We start from the raw sequence: 21021 nt of genomic DNA, 5'->3' as shown, positions 1-21021 counted from the left end.
TCCCTGTTGCAGGAATGTCAGCAAACTTTATAATTTGCCCTATAGTGGAGAGCCAGTGTACTTAGCAGTGCTTAATTATCTGCTCATGATGAAACATCAGTTATTCAAACTTGTAGAATTGGTTTCTCAATTTAACATTTGAATGAAAGTGTTAGTTATCTCCTGATTACTGATAGATATTCCACTGATATCTTCAGAGTGATGGGCCCATCAGATATATGAGCGCTAAGTGGTCCGGTATAGAGATAACTGGTACCATTGCTATATCTATATAGTTCTTTGGCCACTATAGTGGCATTGCATGACATAAATAAACATATCTCTGTAACTTCCATATGGAAATGGGGCAACGTTTAACGTAATCCTTGATAGATAAGATGTATAGGTTTTAGTGTTAGGGAACGTGGTAAAGACCATTGATTTCAAGAAGATGAAAATGCGTAATTCTTTTCAAAGAGATTTTATATTAAGGAATATTATTGAGCAATTAATGTAGTGATAGCTAGTGATTCAAAAATGTAAAAAGCTTTACTTCTTATTTACTCACAAATGTGTCATTGTAAAAGCAATTATGTTCTGCAAGTAGGATATTATTGTTATCAACCCAAGGCCGAGGTGTTGATAACAGATATCCTACGAGTGCAGGTGTAGGGTTTATATGGCTTCTATTCCATGCTTTGAAGCACTTGATTTCATAAACAATGTGGCAATTGCTAAATTGAGGTCTTGATACATGTTATGACATGCCTTCTATCCTACACTTTGAAGCATTTTACTTCATCAGAAACTACAGTCTATTTCCGGTTGGTTGACCAGGAAAACAAAGCATTATAAGTCACATGCTTGAAAGTAGCCAATGAGATCAGTAGCCTTCAGTTTAAACTAGCTTCATCCACCTGGTGTGAAATTTCATTGGTTATTTCTATTCACATTTTACATTTGGCCTACATGGACAACCAACCTGAAAGACTGTACAATGAGGCTAGTAAAGTTGCGTATGGTTTCAATTTTGCTGTGCTTGCAGCTATATATGATGTGTCCTTTGATCCAACCAAATGTGTAAATCAGCTTCAAATTTAAGGATTTTGACCTACTGGGTTCATTCCTGGGGTTTAACTACTATATCCTCACTTAGATGTAGGACTTTAGTGGGATGGTGGTGATACTTTAGAATGTCAATCATGCATAATCTGTCACAGTGATCAAGGGAACTAAATATTCATGAACCAGTAAAATATCCCAGACCAGTCACTTTATTGTAATTACACATACAGTAATTAGGACATCATAATGTGGACACTTGGTAATGGTCACAAAATATTGCTTAGCATGTAAATTGGTCTGGAAATCAGGACACTCTTGGTTGACCCCAAGGTGTCCTTTATACACAGGTTTCACTGTATTGTATTCTCATCAATTTTGCTTGCATAATTATTTACATATTATTATGAGAACACTTGGATTTACAAGATGACCTCATTTCACTGAAAAATACATTGTATCAATGCTATAGCTGAAATTCTAATGTTTAATGGTTTATATATAAACTAGAGGAATGAACATGATGTAATCATATGGAATAAAAATTAATTGCTTTACTTATATATATGCAATCTACTGATACTATCAAGAGTTTACAATATAAAATGAGAGTATACTCTCTTTTTATATTAGAACTCTTTATACTATGCTATCCTTAAAGTTGCTACTCTGGTTTAGTACTGGCACTAGCTAGGTAGTTCATCACAATCAGTAGATTTTGAACTTGTGCCGTTATCTGACTGTGATAGGACTTTCAGCACTTCTTTACTTGCATGTGTCTTCATGTCTATAGTTTTCTGTGTTCCCAATAAGGCTATGTACTGATACCATAGTACTGATACTACTACCTAAATGAAATATCGGTTATATAAATTGACCGACATACCATTACAGATATAGTATCAGCATGCAATACTCAATCATGAATGAGCCATCTTTGTACATCCTCTGAATATCATTGGCTGAATCACAGCTAAAATGAAGTCGGTCAATAAGATTCATGTTAACCAAGGAAGAAAAATAATCTAAGCCAAAATAATATTTACTGTATATGCTCATGAATGTTTTATGCTGCATGGTTAACAATTCATTTGATTGTACATGCAGGTTTGCAGGGAAGTGGACTTGACATTAGTTATAGCAATGCAAATTGCATAAATACGTACTACCATATAATGTTATGGACGTGTGCGTGTTATTATTTACAGAGACTAATAATGCAACAAAGCAAACATGAACCATGTACGAGCACATAAAAACGTGTAAGATGGGATGGGGGGGGGGAGAGATATACAGCTACACTGTTATGAATACTATACACATTATGTTTGTGTAAGCGCTATATAAGAAGAATGAGGCTCAAGAAAGCAGATGTGATGAGCTTGAATGATCAACTCGCTAAGGAAAATATTCAGTTGAAAGCTGTTTTGAGTGAAACACAGGAGAGGTTAAAGAGAGCTGCCTCATCATTTGATTCATCTCATGAAGATCTAATAAATGCAAATGGTTAATATAACGTACTACCAACCTTACACAAACATAGCGTGTATAGTCTTCATAGTGTAGCTGTATACCCCCCCCCCCCCCGTCTTGGTATTACCCTGATGTGAAAAAGTACAAAAAAATTTAGGTACACACCTTGTGTACAGGTTCTGCCTTCCGTCTCAAAGACACGTTTTTATTCCTATTTTTGCACTACGTAGTAGTGAACGTCACTACACAAAAATAGTAAGTATTGTGGCAGACATTAGTAGTGACCTTCACTAGTTTGTTTTTACCGTGTAGCTATAGCCTATACTTGTGATGTGATAACTGATGACTATACAACTAAAACAGTATAGTTTATAAATAAGATCACAAACATTATAATTATAGCAAGAATGGTAAACAGGATTGCTCATACACAGCTTTTTCTCTGGGAAATGTACAAACTTAATGGCTAATCCTAATAAATTTGCTAGCTACACTTTAGGAATCTAAAATTAAAGTAAAAATAATAATAATGCTATTATATATGTGTATGTTAGCTAGACGTATATAATAGTATATACCTTGGTGTGTGAAAGCACAATAATTTGCACACTAGCATGCAAAGCATGCCGACCTATAGGGCATGCTATACCCCAGAAAGTTTTGGAAAATTAGACCCGCTGAAATTGAATCTGAGAGTGATTTCAGCAGTTCATCACAGTATAATGTGCTGTATTAGGGTGACTTCTCTATTAGGATATCTCAATTCTTGAATTTCTTGGCTTTCTGTATGCTAACTACATACCACCTAGGAAAATTTTAAACATTATACCCTCCAAAATTGAATGTGAGGCTAGTTTTAACAGTTTATTAGAGTAGCTACTATTGCTCATAATGTTTGCCTGATGGACTATTCTGTTAGAGTATCTCGATCTTGATGTTTATTCAGTGTAGTGTACAATTATGTATGCTTAACTTGGTGGATATACAATTCACATGGAGAGCTGTACGTTACTATAATTGTAATATAGTCGGTACATAGTGCATGGCTGTAAACTCAATGGTGCATGTCGGCATCATGAGTTGGAGTCTCTCCTTAATATATGATCATAGGAATTAATCTTTATCAGTTCAACCCACAAACACAACAGTACAAAAACTACATAACTCAAGCAAATTAAAACATGCAAACACAGTTACATGGATACAAAAAAGGAACATCTTGCTATATATGTGCATTTCAGAGGACTGCTTACTGGATTAATGGAGAAAGTTAGAGTGGCCGGCAGCTATTTTTTAGAACCCCCTACTACACAGGTTTCATGCAGCCTGTTAATAAAACGTATACAAAAGAGAGGTTTGAGCTGGCAATATATATGTTTGAGAAACAGGATTTGCAAGAGGTTTGTTGACTTGCATGGTTCAAGAAGCTTCTTATATGATGGCAAGAAGTATTTTGATTGTGGTACCCCACTGATGTGGACAATGATTTATGATTGTTTTGGTGTGATTATAGTGGGTAATTGTCACCAACAGGTTTTTTTTCTTTTCTTTTTGTTTAATTTGTCATAGAACCAGATTCCCAACACTTGGAGCCTCCAAACTCAGCTGAGTTGGTCCCTTTTGTACCTTCCACATGCAGCTACAGGTACTACTACTATAGCTATGAAGAAGAAAGGAGGACAAGCTGATCCACTAGAGATACTTGGCGAGGCCATGCATTTGCTGTTAAATTAAAATCAAATTTGATTTATAGAATACCTCTACCTATATAGCTCAGTATATAGCTCCATGCAGTTAGTCATTCAGTGACTCTCAAAGCCCCCTCACATCACTGACCAGTACCAGTCCTCTGAGTCCAATCAAAGAGTTTCCAAATGAATGAATGCTGCCTGTTTTTTCTCCTATAAGTTCAGCCATCGTTACTGAGTTTCCTGTTCAACACAGCCAGCATCTGACTAGCTATAACCAAGCCACCTTAGCAGCAGCAAGACCATGCAATATTAGCTAGCTACTCTGGATCAGTTGGATCTTTCGACAAATGATACCACAGGCACAGCATGCAGCAGCTATACCAATTTAGTTATTTTCCAACCACAAACATTTTGATTTGCCGGAGAATAATTTATTTGTCTGGGGGTTCAAATAATTATTTTGGGAGGCGGGAACGGAAGTTAGAGAGCCAGTTTTCGTATGACACACCAAGCGCCCAGGGCGCCAAGCAGCAGTGTTTATGTTCAAATATTGTTCGAAGTTTTGTGAAAATGCCTAGGATGAAGCGATCCTGTGCGTACATTACACATCAGGCAAAGCTACTTAAGCGAAGGCAAAGACAACGAGAAAAAGAACGTGATGCGCAATGCAAACAAAGTCAGAGAGAACTTATTGGAGAAGACATAGAACATCATGATTATATGCCACTTGTTCCACAGAACAGGGAAGAACCAATAATCATAGTGACACTTTCAATTCCTGAAGAAACGCCGAAGACAAGTAAGAAGCCCACTGCGTCCCTCGCACGAAAGTTGGCCGAAAAATTACGCAAACAAAGACGAAGACAAGACCCAGAATATCGGAAACGAGAAAGAGAACGTGACGCACTACGCAAACAGCAGCGAAGAAAAGATCCAATCAAGCGACGGATGGAGAATGAGCGTGCAGCTGAAAGGCGTCGACAAAAGAGGAAAGCGGAGCGGGAGCGGAAACAATTGGTAAGTATGCTATATCATAGCCCCACCCTCTAGCTAGACTGCCTGTCAGCATGCTGCCAGCTATTGTAATGCATCAAACACAAATATAAGTAAAAAGTCTACTGTACCTTTGACCTTTCGTGTTCAACTCACTGGACTAGACTGACGCATTAGCACTATGGTTGGTTTTATGAAATCCTGCTAGTGAAGGGCCCTAGGCCTTAGGGAACTTGCAACACTATATAATAAATGCTGAATCAAGCAATGAAATATTGTTTATGTTATGTTCTGCAGCTCTTACTCCTTACCCTGGTGTATGGGAATGTGACAGTAACAGTTAACCAGCAATTAACTTACTAGTTGACAAGAGAGCTTTATGTGCAATCTAAGTCCATCTCTTAACTTCTTTCTAATACACACAGTCATTTCAAAATGGAAGAATTCTTTTTGCCTGCCATAGCTACTTGTGCTAGCTGGTCTACTGTATGTGACTGAATTTATTAGAATCGCACGCAGCTCATAAGTCCAACCATAGAATGTGCAAAAACGTCAGTCCAGTAGTCTAGTCCACTGATAATAATGGCTGCCGGTGGCAGGGGTTGAAACCAGATTTGGTCATTTTGTCCAGGTCAGCTGGGTCTTATCTGCTATAAGAAGCAGGACTGGACTCTGGACTCAGTGCCACTCTCGTCCCCTGTTTACATCCACTGGCGTATGCTGCTGCTGCTACAAATATCAACCATGTAAAAGCCAAAATTAGATGTTCCCTACAAATCAGGTTTGACTGATAGACTCCACTAGCAGCTTCCTCAGGCAGAGCATGTTCAACTTGAGACTTGTTTAGCTGCTGACCTACCTGCTAAATTAAAAAAGACCAATGTCCAATGGGTTGAAATTGTTATTTCTTCTTGACCTGTACATGTATTCTTATCTCACCATTGAAATAAAGGTCGGGTGGGGGAGGGGGTTAAGCCTCGTGATGGTAAACAGCGTATATTATTATTATTTTATTTAATGTGTCAAATATTAAGTTAGTAGTTGTAAATGGAAGTATTTAGTGTCAAGTGTGTAATTCAATGATGTTACATAGTAGTCACAAGTAGTTGCTTTGGAATGGTGTTTTTATTTTAAGCCCCCAAACAATTTTAACTCACACAGTGGTATTTAAAAAAAATCTTTTGGATGTTCTACTAGAGTAGCTAGTGTTCTTTGAGGGTATTTTGATTTAACCACTTTAAATTTAGCAAGCTGGGGTAGTAGGTAGCTTGACAGACCTTGATTCTGTGCATAGCTGCTTGAGAAAGCTGCTAGTAGAGTTTGTCAGTTAAACCTGATTCACAGCACCTGGGTGGGCTTTTATGTGGTTTGACATTAATTTGTAGTAACAGCAGTTGCATACGCTGGCAGTGGTGTAGCCAGGCTGATCACCAGGGCTAACCATACTTTTCACTGACAAATTGAACTCCAGATATAAGGGCTTAAGCTATGATTACCAAGGCTGGTATGGTTGCTCCACTGATGCTGGTGGGCATAAATAGGAGTGGGAAAAGAGACACAACTTGCCACTGAGTCCAGAATCCAGTCCAGCTTTTATATCGTCTCTGTAGTTTTCTCTTTGTAAAATATCAGAGTCTGACCTGATTCTGCTTTTGATCACATCCGTTGTTTATGTCATCTTGCTTAGCGAAAGGTGTCTCCACTCTCCACAAAGGGTCAATGCTACATGGCAGGTATATTCTAAGGAAATAGACAAAAAAAATACAGCTTTTGGTTATGACACTGCTCTATTAAGAGTATTGGCTGTATTTAAGTATTTCAATCATTCAGTGTACTGATCGTTTTAACTCTGATATGTACGAAAGGCTATGCTACTTATGCTAGGAGCTTGTGAATTATATGCTGTGAAAAATTTCTTTAAATCTCCTATTTTAGCTACGGTACATATAATTGCATTCTGTGTTATATCACTACCCACAAGTAAGCTTCTTTTTTTATTATTTGTTATCCATGAGGAACTGGTAATCAAAGAACAGTGTACATTTTCAATATTGTTGGCTAGCTAGCTTGTAGTGGATTTGTATATTATTCAGATGGAGGGTACATCAAAAAACAACACAATGCAGTCCACTCAGACTGTAACAGAGACACATAAAACCAGTAAAGATACTCCAGAAACACAAAAAGCCAGTAAGTATACTCCTAAAACACAACAAATCAGTAAGGATGCTCACGAAGTTGTGGAGACAAGAAACAAACGGTAAGTGGCACACGTGTATTATGTGTAAATAGGACTGTGTTTACTTCAAGCACTCACCTGAGAATACGCATGTGCAACTACAAATATCTTAAATATATACATTTGTTAACCTCATGATAACATAGGACGTCATAATAAAGTTAGCCAATACTTACACTAACAGCACTCTTCTGTACTCTATGAATGGTACTCATTGATAAACTATTTGATAAGTAACTGTATTGTATATTCTAATGATACAGTCACAAGATGTGCTACTCTCTGATTGCTGTATAAGAGTTATATTCGACACATTTGCAGAGTAATTTCAGGAGAGGAAATGATTCTGCCCATTGTTTATACTTGACATTTACAGTAGCCAGCATAATAGGCAGGTACAAGTGGTAGCTGTTTTGCTTTCACATCTGATAGACTAATTACACAATCTGATCAATCAGTACCACAGTTGATTCCAATACTTTGACACAGCGGCCTGATATACTGATGTCAGAATTGCTGCAGCCCTAATTGAGTATGTAGCGACATGACATGATCACCCCTATAGCAAGTGTGCTGATCCACGAAGGACCTCTCAGCTCGTATTGGACATGGAGTACACCCCATCAAGTCTATGACCATAAAAAGGTAAATATTGGGTTATATTTAGATGTGTAATATATTCAAGCCTTATCTGCCCCAAATTTTATCCAACAATTAACACATCACTTCCAAGCTTCACAGAAGCCTATGGGGGAGGGTGACAGTTCAATTGATAATACTGCCTCTTTCTGGGGATGATGTAGATTCCTCTATTTACTGACAGGGTTATTTTATTAGGCCAGTTCAACTTTAGAGTATTTGGACTGCAAAATTATAGCAGGCCATGTATCACCTACCTTGGCAGAGTGCTAAGATGGTTCTGTGTAAGCTCCAGTATTGCACAAGTAGTCATGGGAATTAGACATAGTCTCTGCACCAAGAACTCCAATAGAGAAGTCTAAAGTAATTTGAGAATTCCTACTGCCAGGTCATGCCTATAGAGTCCAGGAAATTAAATTAATTTGATATGGCCTCATTACAGTTTTTGTCATTGCTCTACCATGCGCAGCCTAAAAGTATCCATTGGATCAATCCTTACCAAATCTCATTCATTTAAAAATTACTATATAAATGTGTACCGCATAATTATGAGACTATGATGTGTTATCCACACACATGTAGGTCATGAACACTGATCCCCAGGAGACTACTCTGAACTACCAACACTATACATGATTATTATTGTATTATTATGTATTGTATTTTTTTAACGGAAGGAAACTTTGGCGTAGGAAGAGAATTTGGTGAATCACCAACTAAGTAGCCTTTAATATTTGGTACATAGCTGTAAGATGCATGCCTACCGAAATATATAACATGGGCATCTTCTTGTTATGTTGTGCCATGTGATGATCACATGTATTTACCAGTTATCCTGAATTTATGTGACACAGCATATCATGATTGTTAAGTGATTTTAAAAATCTAGTTAAGGCCACATTTATGTTTCAGATCAGAAAGTTAGCCAAAATCAGTGTGGGTGGGATTCACTACAATCTTACACGCACTTGACTGTCGTATTAGAGTTAGCTGAATGCTCGATTAGAGTATCTCAATTGTTTATTAATTTGGAAAAGTGTAAGTGTCAACACTTTCGCTTCTCGATAGATTAATTTAAAGTACCTTCTCCTTACATCAAGGTTGGTCTTCAGCCCATCTATGTAGCCTTCCCTTTCCTATGTAAGCAACCTTAAAACTTGTATACAATCATTAAACATTGCAATGAAAATTTAATAATAGTGAAAACTCTTAATGATGACTAAAGTTAGGTGGTGAGACATAACATAAAATTAACAATGGCCTAATCAACCTAGTCATGTTTTTCTAAGTTACTCCTTATCTAGCTAACCTATATGAAATCAATAGATAATGTATGTATTCCTAAGTGGTTTGAAAAATCTAGGAACGCATACATTATCTATGATGAAATCAAGTAACAAGCTAATGTTCAAAAAATCGTATATACTGTAGCTAGCTTCATGCAAGTTAACCATGTTGAAGGTGAGAATAGGCAACTCTGGTTGCTTGCCAAATTTCAAACTTCAAAGTTTCCCTTTGTACAACACTGAATTAACATTTGTAGTTTGTTTGCATGTACAGTCAATAAATTGTACACCCAACCAAATATCAGTCTGTACATGTTGTGTAGGTCAGTCAGCCGGATACGCATGCACTTAGTTACCATAAAATAATCATTTTGTTAGGATAAATAACATCAACGTGTTACTGCAATACGTTGTCAATGCATGATTGAAGTTGTTTGTTGATGGTATTTGACTCAAGAAAGATGAAGGTTGATTTTAGCTAGTATCCTCTCAAGTTGTCTCTTTCCTTCACACTGAGGGAAATTGGACATGTCATAGTAATTGGGTGCTATCTTGAGGAGCCTGCAAAATAGCAACAAAAATAAAACAATACCTCTGATGTACGTAGCATACACCATTAGTGTATGCACATTCAGTAGGTAACTGTAAGAAATATATAAAGTCCACAACACAATGTCCAAAGAAGGTATATAGGACACAGTGTACACACTGCTTCAAATTACAAACAGTTTGACATGAACATTAAGTGGATAGAGTCATGCTTGTTCCTCTTCACAATACAGTCACCAAACAATAAGAACATAAGCACGTACCAGTCGGCCTTGATATCACTGCACGTTCTGATGTAGTTCTTGGTGGTCAGTACAAACTCATGATATAATACCCATTCTGGCTTGTGATCCAGACAGGTAGAGGGATGTAGTTGTACAACCTGTTAAAGTGCCACACTGGATAAACCGAGTCATGTAATACAGTATCACTGATACACTACAGTGAAGTCTCAACTCAGAACAGGAACTTTGGGAACTCTTGGCCAAAGATTTTTGTCCCAAGAGTTCCCAAAAATGTTTGGTCCCAAAACTGAGGTTACGCTATATGATGTACTACAGAGGGACCTTGGTTATCTGGACCCCTGACAATCTCAGGCAATAGTTCAGATTAAATTGTTCGGATAATTGAAGCCCATACTGACTCTAATGCTGAACATACACACAAACACTGTACTCTAATAGAACATCATTTTCAATTTTTGATGGTAGGACAACTGAGGGTCTACTGTACTCAACAAATTTGGTAATTTAGTAGCCTTTTAAAATGTAAAATTAAATGTGCACTAAGTAGAGACTGCATGCTTGTCGATCAGATACAAAGCAAACATCATTGACTGTTTAACATAGATACTACAGTTACCTGGTTGTCTTTTACAGTTAAATAATGTCCAGTCCTTTCTAAATGTGCCACCTGAAGAAAAATACAGTGTAAACACCAGGATTCAAACACTTTTATTAGCACATACATATCAAATATATTACAGCTGTGGTTTAACTAAATCATAAAGAGAACTAATTGGAAAAGGACAAAAGATTTATTCCTTTCCCCCCCCCCAAATAACACAGAGATAGTTCACAGCATAAGTATGCTATGTTAGAATAATTGAATGGGCACTGCACTAAAGTCACTACTTTGCATAGGCCTAAACACCAGAAACTGCAGTTGTAAAGAAGTGCTGTACCTGCATGAAGAAACCTGCAGTGAGTGCCTTGCGGATGTTCAGGTAGTAATCTTTACTGCTGAAATCAGTGCTGACCTTCCTCAAATTAAAGCGGTCCATTGTCCGAGATAACTGATCTCTAACGTTATCAGCTGATTTGAGAGAACGATAGCTGACAAAATTATCAAAGCACCACTTCTGCTCTTCCTTGTCTAAACAGGTTCAATAAATATAACTCCTTTGGTTGTGATATAAGTTCTACTCACTTTGCTTGTAGGCATGGTAGACATTAAGCAAGGATAAATGGTCACCATCGATATGGGCAAACCTCATCTTAGCATCATCAGCTTGTTTCTTAGCTTCATTAGGACGCATAAATATCTGAGGAACTAGCAATACAACAGTCACTATAAGCTAGTACTACACGATATGCATTCTGGCAAAAAAAAAATCCTACACAGTGAAACCTCAGTCATCTCTTATAAGCCCACCTCATTGGTGGCCATGTCAAGTAGGTCCCCAAACCTAGCTAGTATTTCACGACCTCACTAATAAGACAGCTACCTCATTATTGCAGACATTCATTCTACAAGTGGCCATATTAATGTTCACTGAACTGCTTACCTGATAGTAATGAAGTAATTGAGAGGACTTCATTGGAACAATTGAAGTCAGTAGATGCTATCAACATTTTGGAGAGTTGTGGATCAAGAGGAAACTCTGCCATCAATGACCCAAGCTCTGTTAGTTCTCCATCACCGTCTAGAGCCCCAAGGTAATTGAGCAACTCCAGTGCACGCATGAGTGTCTCAGGAGCTACACAGAGACAATAATACAATAAATAATGTAAGAGCATGCATTCACAAATATGTATACAAAATAAAATGGCACACACCTGGAGGATCCATAAAGTCAAAATGTACCAAATCATCTATGCCAAGTTTTTTCAGGTGGAGCACAACTGTGCCAAGGTTGGAACGCAAGATCTCAGGGTAAGTGTTCTCCTGCATCTCTTGTTGATAAGCCTTCTCGGTGTAGAGACGGAAACTCTTCCCTGGCTTCGTTCTGCCTGCACGTCCTGCTCGCTGTTGGGCACTAGCTTTGGATATGGCTGATACCAGCAGTGACTCAACTCGAATACGAGGGTTGTACACCTGTAGTGTGATGGAAATGGTGATTAAGACAACAGTACAGCAAATACTACGTGAGTTTGGCCAGTCCTATGTTACATTACAATGGCTACACATCTGCACAGTAAAACTTGCATATAGCAGTCACCTTAATCACCTTGGTCATGCAAGAATAATTTATAACTGGGCATACAATGACTGTAAGGTGGAACACCGGTTACAAAGTACCTTTTGCTTAGCAAATCCAGGGTCGATCACAAACACCACTCCATCAATAGTCAGCGAGGTCTCAGCAATGTTTGTTGATATCACTACCTTCCTGCCAACAGCTCCGTTAGGTCTCTTGGGAGGAGCTGGCTCAAAAATTCTCTGTTGTAAGTTGGGAGGGAGAGTAGAATAGAGAGGGATACACTTCAGAGCTCCAACATCTGGACCAAGATTGTCCACCTCTTTTTCAATCCTCTTGCAGGCTTCTTCGATTTCCTAAAATTATAGACAATTCAATATAATGCATACTGCTATCAAACCAACCTCTTGGCCAGTTAGAAACAGTAAAACGTCACCCTCCACTTCTTCACACAAGTGGATCTGTATCACTGTCCTGATGGCGGCCTCCAGATAGTCCCTCTCTGGTTCAGGAGTGAAGAATATCTCAACTGGATGAGTCCTCCCTGGTACACTCTGTAGGTATAGCAAAATGAAATGTGGATGATGCTAACAGCCTAAAAATGTGTGCACACGCACACACACACACGCCCAGTCTCATGCTGACTCACCAATAGTGGTGCATTGTCAAAGTAGTTCTGAAATTTACCAGCATCAAGTGTGGCACTCATAATAACTATCTTCAGATCATCACGATTCCTGGAAATCTATATAAACACATAAGGTTACTTCTATATGGACATATACACAGCCAATACACCAGTGTTATGCTTTTAGTCATAAAGTTAGCTGCTAGCACAGTGTGCTTGAATATACAGTGTGTATGTGCACGTGTGCAGCAGGCTGTATAATATTATACCTCCTGAAAGACCAATACAGAAAACTAACCTCCTTTAGAAGACCCATGAGTATGTCTGTTGCTAGTGTTCTCTCATGAGCCTCATCAAGGATGATGATGCCATAACGTTCTAATAGTGGATCATTCATGGCTTCCCTTAGCAACATACCATCTGTCATGTATCTATTAGTGGACAGTACAATGAGTAACATAATAAACAGTTAACAATGATGCTTACTTCAGGATAGTGCGGGGACCACTGCAATCTTCAAATCGAATGGTATAGCCGACCTCTTGTCCTAATGGGACATCCATCTCATCAGCGACCCTCTGTGCTACACTCATTGCAGCCACTCTCCTTGGCTGAGTACAGGCTACACTACGCTTAATACCTCCACCAAGTTCTGTCAGCCATTGAGGAATCTGTGTGAACACAAAGTTAAAGGGCACTGCAGACAAGGTGGCAAGTTCACCATTTGAAATTGACACGTACAAAAGACAAAACACATGTTCAGTACAGGCAAACATTCAGGTGGGTACAAAAAATACTTACTTGTGTAGTCTTTCCACTGCCAGTCTCTCCAACAAGAACTACACTTTGGTTCTTCCTCACCATATCAATGAACTGCTTGTAGTATTCCCATACTGGTAGCTTTTTCCTTTTCTCCAAAATCTGCCAAAACTTGGCTGAAAATGGCCGCCCAGTGTACTTGTTGATCTGTGCTTTGGGATCGGTCCTCAGTAGGTCTTCTGGCGTGGTGGACTTGTGGTGGTCTTCCTGACTAAAACGGCTTGACGTGTTTGTGGTTGGAAGCATTTCAGTTAGTAACAAAGTCTGTGGTTCTATAAAATACACTGCATGATACTCAAGAGACAATGTGAGTTAATTTTGATGAAACTATCCTAAATCCTCAGTTTAGTTACTTTACCAGTTAAAGAAACTACCGTCACAATGTCTCTTGAACCTAATTCATGCTCGTGTTTTTACAGACACAAGCAGAATTAGGTTTAAACTGTTTGTTCTAATTAACGCCTACCATCATTGTGCACTACAGACAACGGAACACTCACGTTTTAGATACTAACCTTTGTCTCTTTCTCTCGGGTCCTTCTATGTCTAATTTTCTTTTTCTTTCAGACATTTCTGCTACTGTTGCCCCGCAATCCGCCTCCAGTAACTAACTCACGTGATCAGAATATTACACCACGTGGCGAAGGGTCTGGGGGACGTCCGAAGAAAGGTTGTGTTAGTATTAAGAGTACAGGTTGTTTGAATTTAGTGCAAGAAATGGCTCACTATAACTTTAAAAAGATTACTGTCGTTCCAAGTGGAAAGGACTTGATAGATATCACTCTTTCGAAGACACAGAGGAAAACACCCACAGTGATCCATAAACAGTACAAGATATCGCGGATCAGGTCATTCTACACGCGCAAGATAAAGTTTACTCAGCAGAACTTTCACGATCGTTTGTCAATGATAGTGACAGAGTTTCCCAAGCTTGACGACGTCCACCCGTTTTATGCCGACCTCATGAACGTGTTGTATGATAGGGATCACTACAAGCTTGCTCTGGGACAGATAAATACAGCCAAGAATCTGATTGATAATGTATCAAAGGACTACGTCCGTCTGATGAAGTTTGCCGACTCGCTTTATCGGTGTAAGCAGTTGAAACGTGCAGCATTGGGGAGAATGTGTACAATAATGAAACGACAAAACCAAAGTCTTCAGTACCTGGAGCAAGTCAGGCAGCACTTGTCTCGGTTGCCATCAATTGATCCCAACACTCGTACACTTCTGGTGTGTGGCTTTCCTAATGTTGGTAAGTCTAGTTTCATGAATAAAGTAACAAGAGCTGACGTAGAAGTACAGCCTTATGCTTTCACCACAAAGTCATTGTTTGTTGGACACATGGACTATCGTTACATGCGCTGGCAGGTTGTTGACACTCCTGGGATTTTAGACCATGCGTTGGAGAATAGAAACACCATTGAGATGCAGGCAATCACTGCTCTAGCTCACCTGAGAGCTGCTGTTCTTTTTATCATGGATGTGTCACAGCAATGTGGCCACTCTTTAGAAGACCAGCTGTCACTTTTTGACAGCATCAAGCCATTATTTTCCAACAAGCCTACCTTCATTATTCTCAACAAGATAGACATCATCAGACCAGAGGAACTAGACCAGTCAATTAAAGATGAATTGACTCAGTTTGAGGCACAAGGGATCACCATTCTTCCTATGAGCACTATTACAGAAGAAGGTGTTTCTGTAGTGAAGACAACCACTTGTGACGCATTACTTGTACAACGAGTAGAGGCTAAGTTGAAAGGTAAAAATGCCACTGACCTGATCAGTCGTATCCACTTGGCTGTACCCAGTGAAACAGATGAGTCCAAACGACCACCACACATTCCTGAAGGGGCTAGAACCAAAAGAATTGCTAATGATCCTACAGCTGTGAAAAAGAAAACGGAAAGAGATCTTGAGTTGGAAGAAGGTGATGACTACGTTTTGGATATGAGGAAGAAATACTTGTTGGAGAATCCGGAAGAGAAGCATGACAGAATTCCAGAAATACTTGATGGGCACAATATAGCAGATTTTATTGACCCGGACATTTTGCAGAAACTTGATGAGCTTGAGAAAGAGGAGCAGCTCCTTGAAGCAACTGGTACATATGACTCTGATGAGGAAGATCCAGAAATCCTTGCCATGCGTTCTACTGCTAAAAAGATACGAGCAAAAAAGCAGTTGTTACGTATTGAATCACGCGGCAGAAAATCTGGAAATAGGCCAGGAGTTGCACGTACTACAGCTCGATCACTTGAGCGTAGAAAATCGCAAGAAAGAACTAAGTCTACTGCTGCTCAAGATGCCGAAGCTATGGATATGGACGTTGCTGTTTTACCAAAAGACAGGAAAAGAACTAGATCACAAGTTTCTCAACATGGTTCACAATCAATGTCAAGACCTCGAGACAAGAGTGGATTAAGAGATGAATCTCAAGTTGCCAAAGCTCGAAAGAAAATGAAGATCGCCCAAAGACCAATTGCAAGATACAGCCGTAAAGGAGAAGCTGACAGAAAGATCCCTACCAAGATGCCAAAGCATTTGTTTGCTGGTAAAAGAAAATCTGGAAAGACATCAAGAAGATAAAAATTTCTACCTACATACACTTGCATTTTAATTGTTGTTGAATTGTGTACAAATGTACAAAAATAACACTTGATTTTTTCAACCAATGAGTTCTGCAAGCACGTCAGCAATGATGTTGGAACTGATGCCGTATGCTTTCAGTGTGTTTATAAATCGTTTACGAAGTCGCTCAGACTTGATTTTATTAACTTCCATCAATTCCAAGTGTCTGCGGTGAATCTCCTTCAAGTTGGAGTTCACAACATCATGGTATTCTTTCTGTAACCCTGCAAACTAAAATGAACAGGTAGTAACAGGTTAGTGTGTTACATAGATGGTAGAATACCTCTCTTCTTAGTCCTTGTAGTTGACCGACATCAACATAGCCAGGTACCTTGCCAATGATTTTGACCATTGGTACAACCACAGGACGGTGACATGCTTTAGAAAGCCTTTCTCTTTCTGCAAAAGATACTCTTCTTTCGTTACTTTGTTTACCGGTGTAATTTGGGTTAAGTGAAATCTTTCTCTGTTCTGCTACAATTGCCCCAAGATCAATTGCCTTGATACTCTGTCGCTGACAGTATACAGATTGTCTTCTTTTTCTGACAGTTGCGAAGGATTCTCGCCTGGGATGGGAACTCTCAGCATCGCTGTCCTCCAGCTCTTCTTCTTCTCGCAGTACGGGTAATAGTGACATCTCGCGATCGCGGGTAGAAAAATAGCGTCTCCCAATTTTAACGCGTGTCCCACGTGAGCAACATTAGGAAGGTTCGTGCTCGTGCTGTTTTGTTCATCGAGACACGTAAGAATGTTATAATGTGTACACCATGATGAAGGAATGGTCAAAACTCTATGAACATGCAGAAGTTCAAATATTTGCGAGTTTTTATGTGTTCCGCTATTAAAACATGGCTACTGAAATCGTGAAAGCTTGCCTGCATAATAGTCAAGCGTATGGTCAAAGTCAATATCCCAGACCGGTGGTGACTCCCCAAGAATTCTAGGAGCCATACAGCTGACATTTCTTCTGCATTCACTCAGTATGGTATATGTATACCCTATGCTAAGATTAATAAAAGTGCACTTGTTACTTAAAATTTTGTAATATGTGTATCGATTGCTACATTGTGTTTGAATGATTGTACATAAACTAATCCTATAGAATTAACAGGCTAAACATATGGCAGGGAAGAAGCGGCAGAAAAAGGGAAAGGGACCTCACAGTAAATCCCGCATTGGGAGGATAACCAAACATAGCAGAAAGAAAAGCCCAACTGTTGTTGTACCTATACAAGTGAGCTCCCTGTTGTAATAGGTAGTATACCTTGTTATTAGCATGAGCTTTTAGTACAGTATTGACTGTATTATGCTTTCCGTAGCATCATATCTATAGCATTGCGGTGTTTCCCAAATCTTTGGCATTCCTTCGATCTTACTGTATCAGTTTCATCTCTCCGAACTGGCTTCACACATGATTATGATTACACACAATTCATAAACTCTGAAAATTCCTTATTAGAAGGTGCCTGGTTTCATACCATTGGGTGAAGATGTTCACATTTTACTTTCAGTGGCTCCAATGAATGTATGTACAACTGGGGATCGTGGCATTACAGTAACGTACTCTAAGGCACTTTCTGCCATCATAATCAAAGGGCTTGAATTAAAACGTTCCCAATCCAGAAGGAGCTGTGTGGTGATTGAATAATCACATGTTACATTGTACGTAAAAAAAAGAAAACTGTTTTATGTTGTTGTTTACCGTGATAGTTTGCTAGAGTCATGTCTCACCAGAGGAATAGGATTGTGTTAGCATTGTGTGGGTGTTTCAGTCCGATCACCAACCTTCACCTGAGGTTGTTTGGTGTGTATATATATATTTCATAATGTGCAGTAGCTCATTATAATACACTAACAGAATTGTCAAGAGACTTTCTGCAGAGAAGTGGACACTTCACAGTAGTGGCTGGTATTGTATCACCAACTCATGACGCATATGGTAAAAAGGTGAGTAAAATTGTTATGGTAAAACTGTGGGGAAGATTTTAACGTTCCAGGGTTTGGTACCTGGAGAACATCGTTTGACTATGTGCCGACTTGCTACCCAGTCATCTGATTGGCTCAGGTATGCATGAGCTTGATTATTAGTTTTATTGCTACTATTGGCTAATGAAGTGTATCAGATTGGGAGATACGTCAGTCAGAGTGGTCTACTACAGTGAAAGTTTTACGACACTTTCAAGAAGAGGTCACTGCTAAAGGTATATGTGCACGATTTTTCCTTTGTGTGACTACTTGATCACAATAATACTGTATGTCTCTTCCTAGCTGGCTGGGAGGATGTCAATGTTCGTTTCCTGTGTGGAGCAGATTTGTTAGAGTCGTTTAGTGTACCTAACCTATGGAAAGAGGAAGATGTATGTAAGTGTACACAGGTCTTGCAGTGCATTAGCACTAGTGCTTGTGTGTAGATTGATGAAATAGTTGGTCGATTTGGTCTTGTGGTGATCAGTAGAATTGGCTACAACCCACAAAGGTTCATTTACAAGTCACCCATCCTACTACGACACCAGGTTAAGCATACATTACAAACATACTGTAGGATAATGCATTTTTTTTACTGGATAGAACAACATTGAAATTGTAACAGAATGGATTGCTAATGCAGTGAGCTCCACAAAGATTAGGTGAGTAAGACTTGAGCATTACTGTACATCGTAGTTGTTAAAACCTATGGCAAGAGTCAGACTTTTGCTCATGGCTGTAGTAGGTAGGTACTGAGGTGTTCGCATTCTGCAGGCGGTCACTGGCTAGGGGGCAGAGCATAAAGTATCTAGTCCCAGACCCAGTTGTGGACTACATCAAAAGCAATCCTACTCTGTATTCAGTAAGTGCAATAAATTCTGTGCTGCATTCATGTAAATAGAAAATTTACTTGGCATTTGGTTTGTACCTGTGCTGTATTCCTTAAGTAAGCCTTTCACTATGTGTTGTAAGTGTTCTTTCCTATCATATAGCTCAATCCATTAGACCAGTTTGAGATGTCTGCTGATGATTTAGAGAACTTGACAGGGAAACTACAAACTGATCTTATTGAGAGCTTATCCAAAGAGTCCCATGCTAGTCCAATAAAAGTTGATATTGCTCCTCTACCCACTGTTACTGATAGTCATATCTCTGACAAAGAGTCTGTTGTCCTATACTGGACTGACGCTGGTGTATTTGGTTATCGAGTTGCCACTTGTGGTGGGAAATTTGACGTACAGCTTCAAGATGGCATTGCACTGCTATCTTCAGATGTGACCACACTAGACTCATTGATAGCTCGGCTATATCAGCTTGCAGTGGGGGCAGCAAACATAACTCGTAACTGCTCTGTAGTGTTAGTCCATAGCTTCACTCCAGAAGATGGTAAACTAACTTCAAAGTGTCTTACCAACTGGACAATTGAAGGAGACAGTAATGCTGATATTATTGAGCTGCTGAAGGCTCCAATAGAAGTTCAGGTTTGTTAAGTGCTGTTTTGTTCATTACTACACTGCATGTGACTTAGGGCTTTACATTGCCAGTGAAGGTGGTTCCTGAATGTATGGCCGGTCTAGTTTATGGAATGAAATACCATAATTGTGATGTCGTAGTTTCCCTTGCGTCTTATGCCAGTAACGCTTGCTACAGAAGTAGTGCAGACAAACTGACTCGTATGAACACAAGCCAGCCTAGTGAAGTAGCTGTTGTTACCAACTGGGCTACAATTGGAGAACAGAACAGGAGCCTGGATGAGTACCTTGCTGATATTGACTTTGCTGTTGATGCTGACAGCAATAACAAGGGGAGAAAATTGTGAGTCTACTCACTTGAGAAAGCAACAGTTTAATAATTAATCTTACACAGATTTGAGAAGGTTGTTTCTGACGTCTACTTATCAGACATATTGTGGCGAGTTTGTATTAGCAAAATTGCCGAAGGAAAACTGTTCAATGGAAAACTACCTCCCACCTTAGACAAGGACACTTTTATATCCTTATTAAATGGCATTGCTAGTAACAGGGAGTGCTTTACTGGGAATAAGTAAGTGTGTAAAATTAACTCCATTTTAATGGACCAACTGGTTCTAGGTATGTTGTTAAATGTGAAGCTGTGGGGCATTTACTGGAACAAATGTCAGTTGAAGTGAACAAAGAAGATTTAGTTGTATTAGGTGAAGCAACTTCTGCTGTCTACTGCAGGGCAGCCAAACTAATGGCAGTAGGGATTGCTGCGCTTGTAAGAGAGGTGAATTCAGAATTACTTTTGTTTCAAATAGTCACTTAACATGTTAAATGTTACAGTAATTACACAAGCAAATATTGTGGTCTATATGTAGGCTAAGCTTCAAGACTTCACTGTAGGAGTGGTGGGTTCGTCAACGATGTATTTGTGGTTGGAATTAGTTCAGTCATCTGTCCAGTCTCTGCTACCAGGTATGCTCATTACGATTATCAATTCTGTAATTAATTTATTTGTTTTCATAGATACTAAACTGGAAATTAAGTACAAGGATAATGTCATGTCTCGTGGGATGTTATATGGTGGAGCTATCTTGTCTTTTATATAGTAGTAGCAAGAGTACATAATAATAGAAGAGGGAGGAGAGTGTCTAACTCTCAATATACTCCATACAAACACACTGC

General features: G+C 39.0%; 5 protein-coding genes across 10 annotated transcripts; 3 read left to right on the top strand and 2 right to left on the bottom strand.

Moving 5' to 3' along the window:
• Positions 1-4677: 4677 nt before the first annotated feature.
• On the top strand, positions 4678-8776 carry LOC136237042 (uncharacterized). Its single transcript, XM_066027302.1, has 4 exons — positions 4678-5222; positions 7292-7458; positions 8003-8082; positions 8659-8776. The coding sequence occupies exons 1-3, from the start codon at positions 4776-4778 to the stop codon at positions 8070-8072; spliced, it is 684 nt and encodes a 227-aa protein (XP_065883374.1). The 5' UTR covers positions 4678-4775; the 3' UTR covers positions 8073-8082; positions 8659-8776.
• Positions 8777-9714: 938 nt separating this feature from the next.
• Positions 9715-14442, bottom strand: LOC136237039 (putative pre-mRNA-splicing factor ATP-dependent RNA helicase PRP1). Of its 2 annotated transcripts, none has more exons than XM_066027294.1 (14): positions 14293-14442; positions 13760-14049; positions 13445-13629; positions 13257-13389; positions 12980-13075; positions 12735-12884; positions 12432-12686; positions 11969-12227; positions 11698-11889; positions 11340-11462; positions 11095-11285; positions 10773-10823; positions 10175-10293; positions 9715-9923 (listed from the first exon to the last, which is right to left on the bottom strand). In XM_066027294.1, the coding sequence occupies exons 2-14, from the start codon at positions 14021-14023 to the stop codon at positions 9815-9817; spliced, it is 2127 nt and encodes a 708-aa protein (XP_065883366.1). In that variant the 5' UTR covers positions 14024-14049; positions 14293-14442; the 3' UTR covers positions 9715-9814. The 2 variants fall into 2 exon arrangements, with proteins under 2 accessions (XP_065883366.1, XP_065883365.1); XM_066027293.1 differs by having other exon boundaries at positions 13760-13997.
• LOC136237041 (GTP-binding protein 4-like) lies at positions 14385-16455 on the top strand. The gene has a single exon (XM_066027301.1). The coding sequence runs from the start codon at positions 14495-14497 to the stop codon at positions 16367-16369; it is 1875 nt and encodes a 624-aa protein (XP_065883373.1). The 5' UTR covers positions 14385-14494; the 3' UTR covers positions 16370-16455.
• On the bottom strand, positions 16344-17153 carry LOC136237043 (uncharacterized). Its single transcript, XM_066027303.1, has 2 exons — positions 16695-17153; positions 16344-16642 (listed from the first exon to the last, which is right to left on the bottom strand). Exons 1-2 carry the CDS (start codon positions 17046-17048, stop codon positions 16448-16450), a joined length of 549 nt encoding a protein of 182 aa, XP_065883375.1. The 5' UTR covers positions 17049-17153; the 3' UTR covers positions 16344-16447.
• Positions 17079-20972, top strand: LOC136237040 (hexokinase-2-like). 5 transcript variants are annotated; one of them, XM_066027296.1, is made up of 16 exons: positions 17079-17119; positions 17514-17645; positions 18122-18215; positions 18270-18358; positions 18409-18476; positions 18527-18612; positions 18680-18768; positions 18823-18924; positions 18980-19038; positions 19151-19238; positions 19369-19857; positions 19905-20191; positions 20243-20419; positions 20467-20623; positions 20715-20811; positions 20863-20972. In XM_066027296.1, exons 2-16 carry the CDS (start codon positions 17532-17534, stop codon positions 20943-20945), a joined length of 2079 nt encoding a protein of 692 aa, XP_065883368.1. In that variant the 5' UTR covers positions 17079-17119; positions 17514-17531; the 3' UTR covers positions 20946-20972. The 5 variants fall into 5 exon arrangements, with proteins under 5 accessions (XP_065883368.1, XP_065883369.1, XP_065883370.1 ...); XM_066027295.1 differs by having other exon boundaries at positions 17097-17153; XM_066027297.1 differs by lacking the exon at positions 17514-17645 and having other exon boundaries at positions 17079-17153.
• Positions 20973-21021: the final 49 nt, after the last annotated feature.

This window comes from Dysidea avara, chromosome 10, assembly GCF_963678975.1.
Source record: "Dysidea avara chromosome 10, odDysAvar1.4, whole genome shotgun sequence".
Classification (NCBI taxonomy): domain Eukaryota; kingdom Metazoa; phylum Porifera; class Demospongiae; order Dictyoceratida; family Dysideidae; genus Dysidea; species Dysidea avara.
The sequence above is the reverse complement of the archived record's forward strand: the minus strand, read 5'-3'. Positions and strand labels throughout refer to the sequence as shown.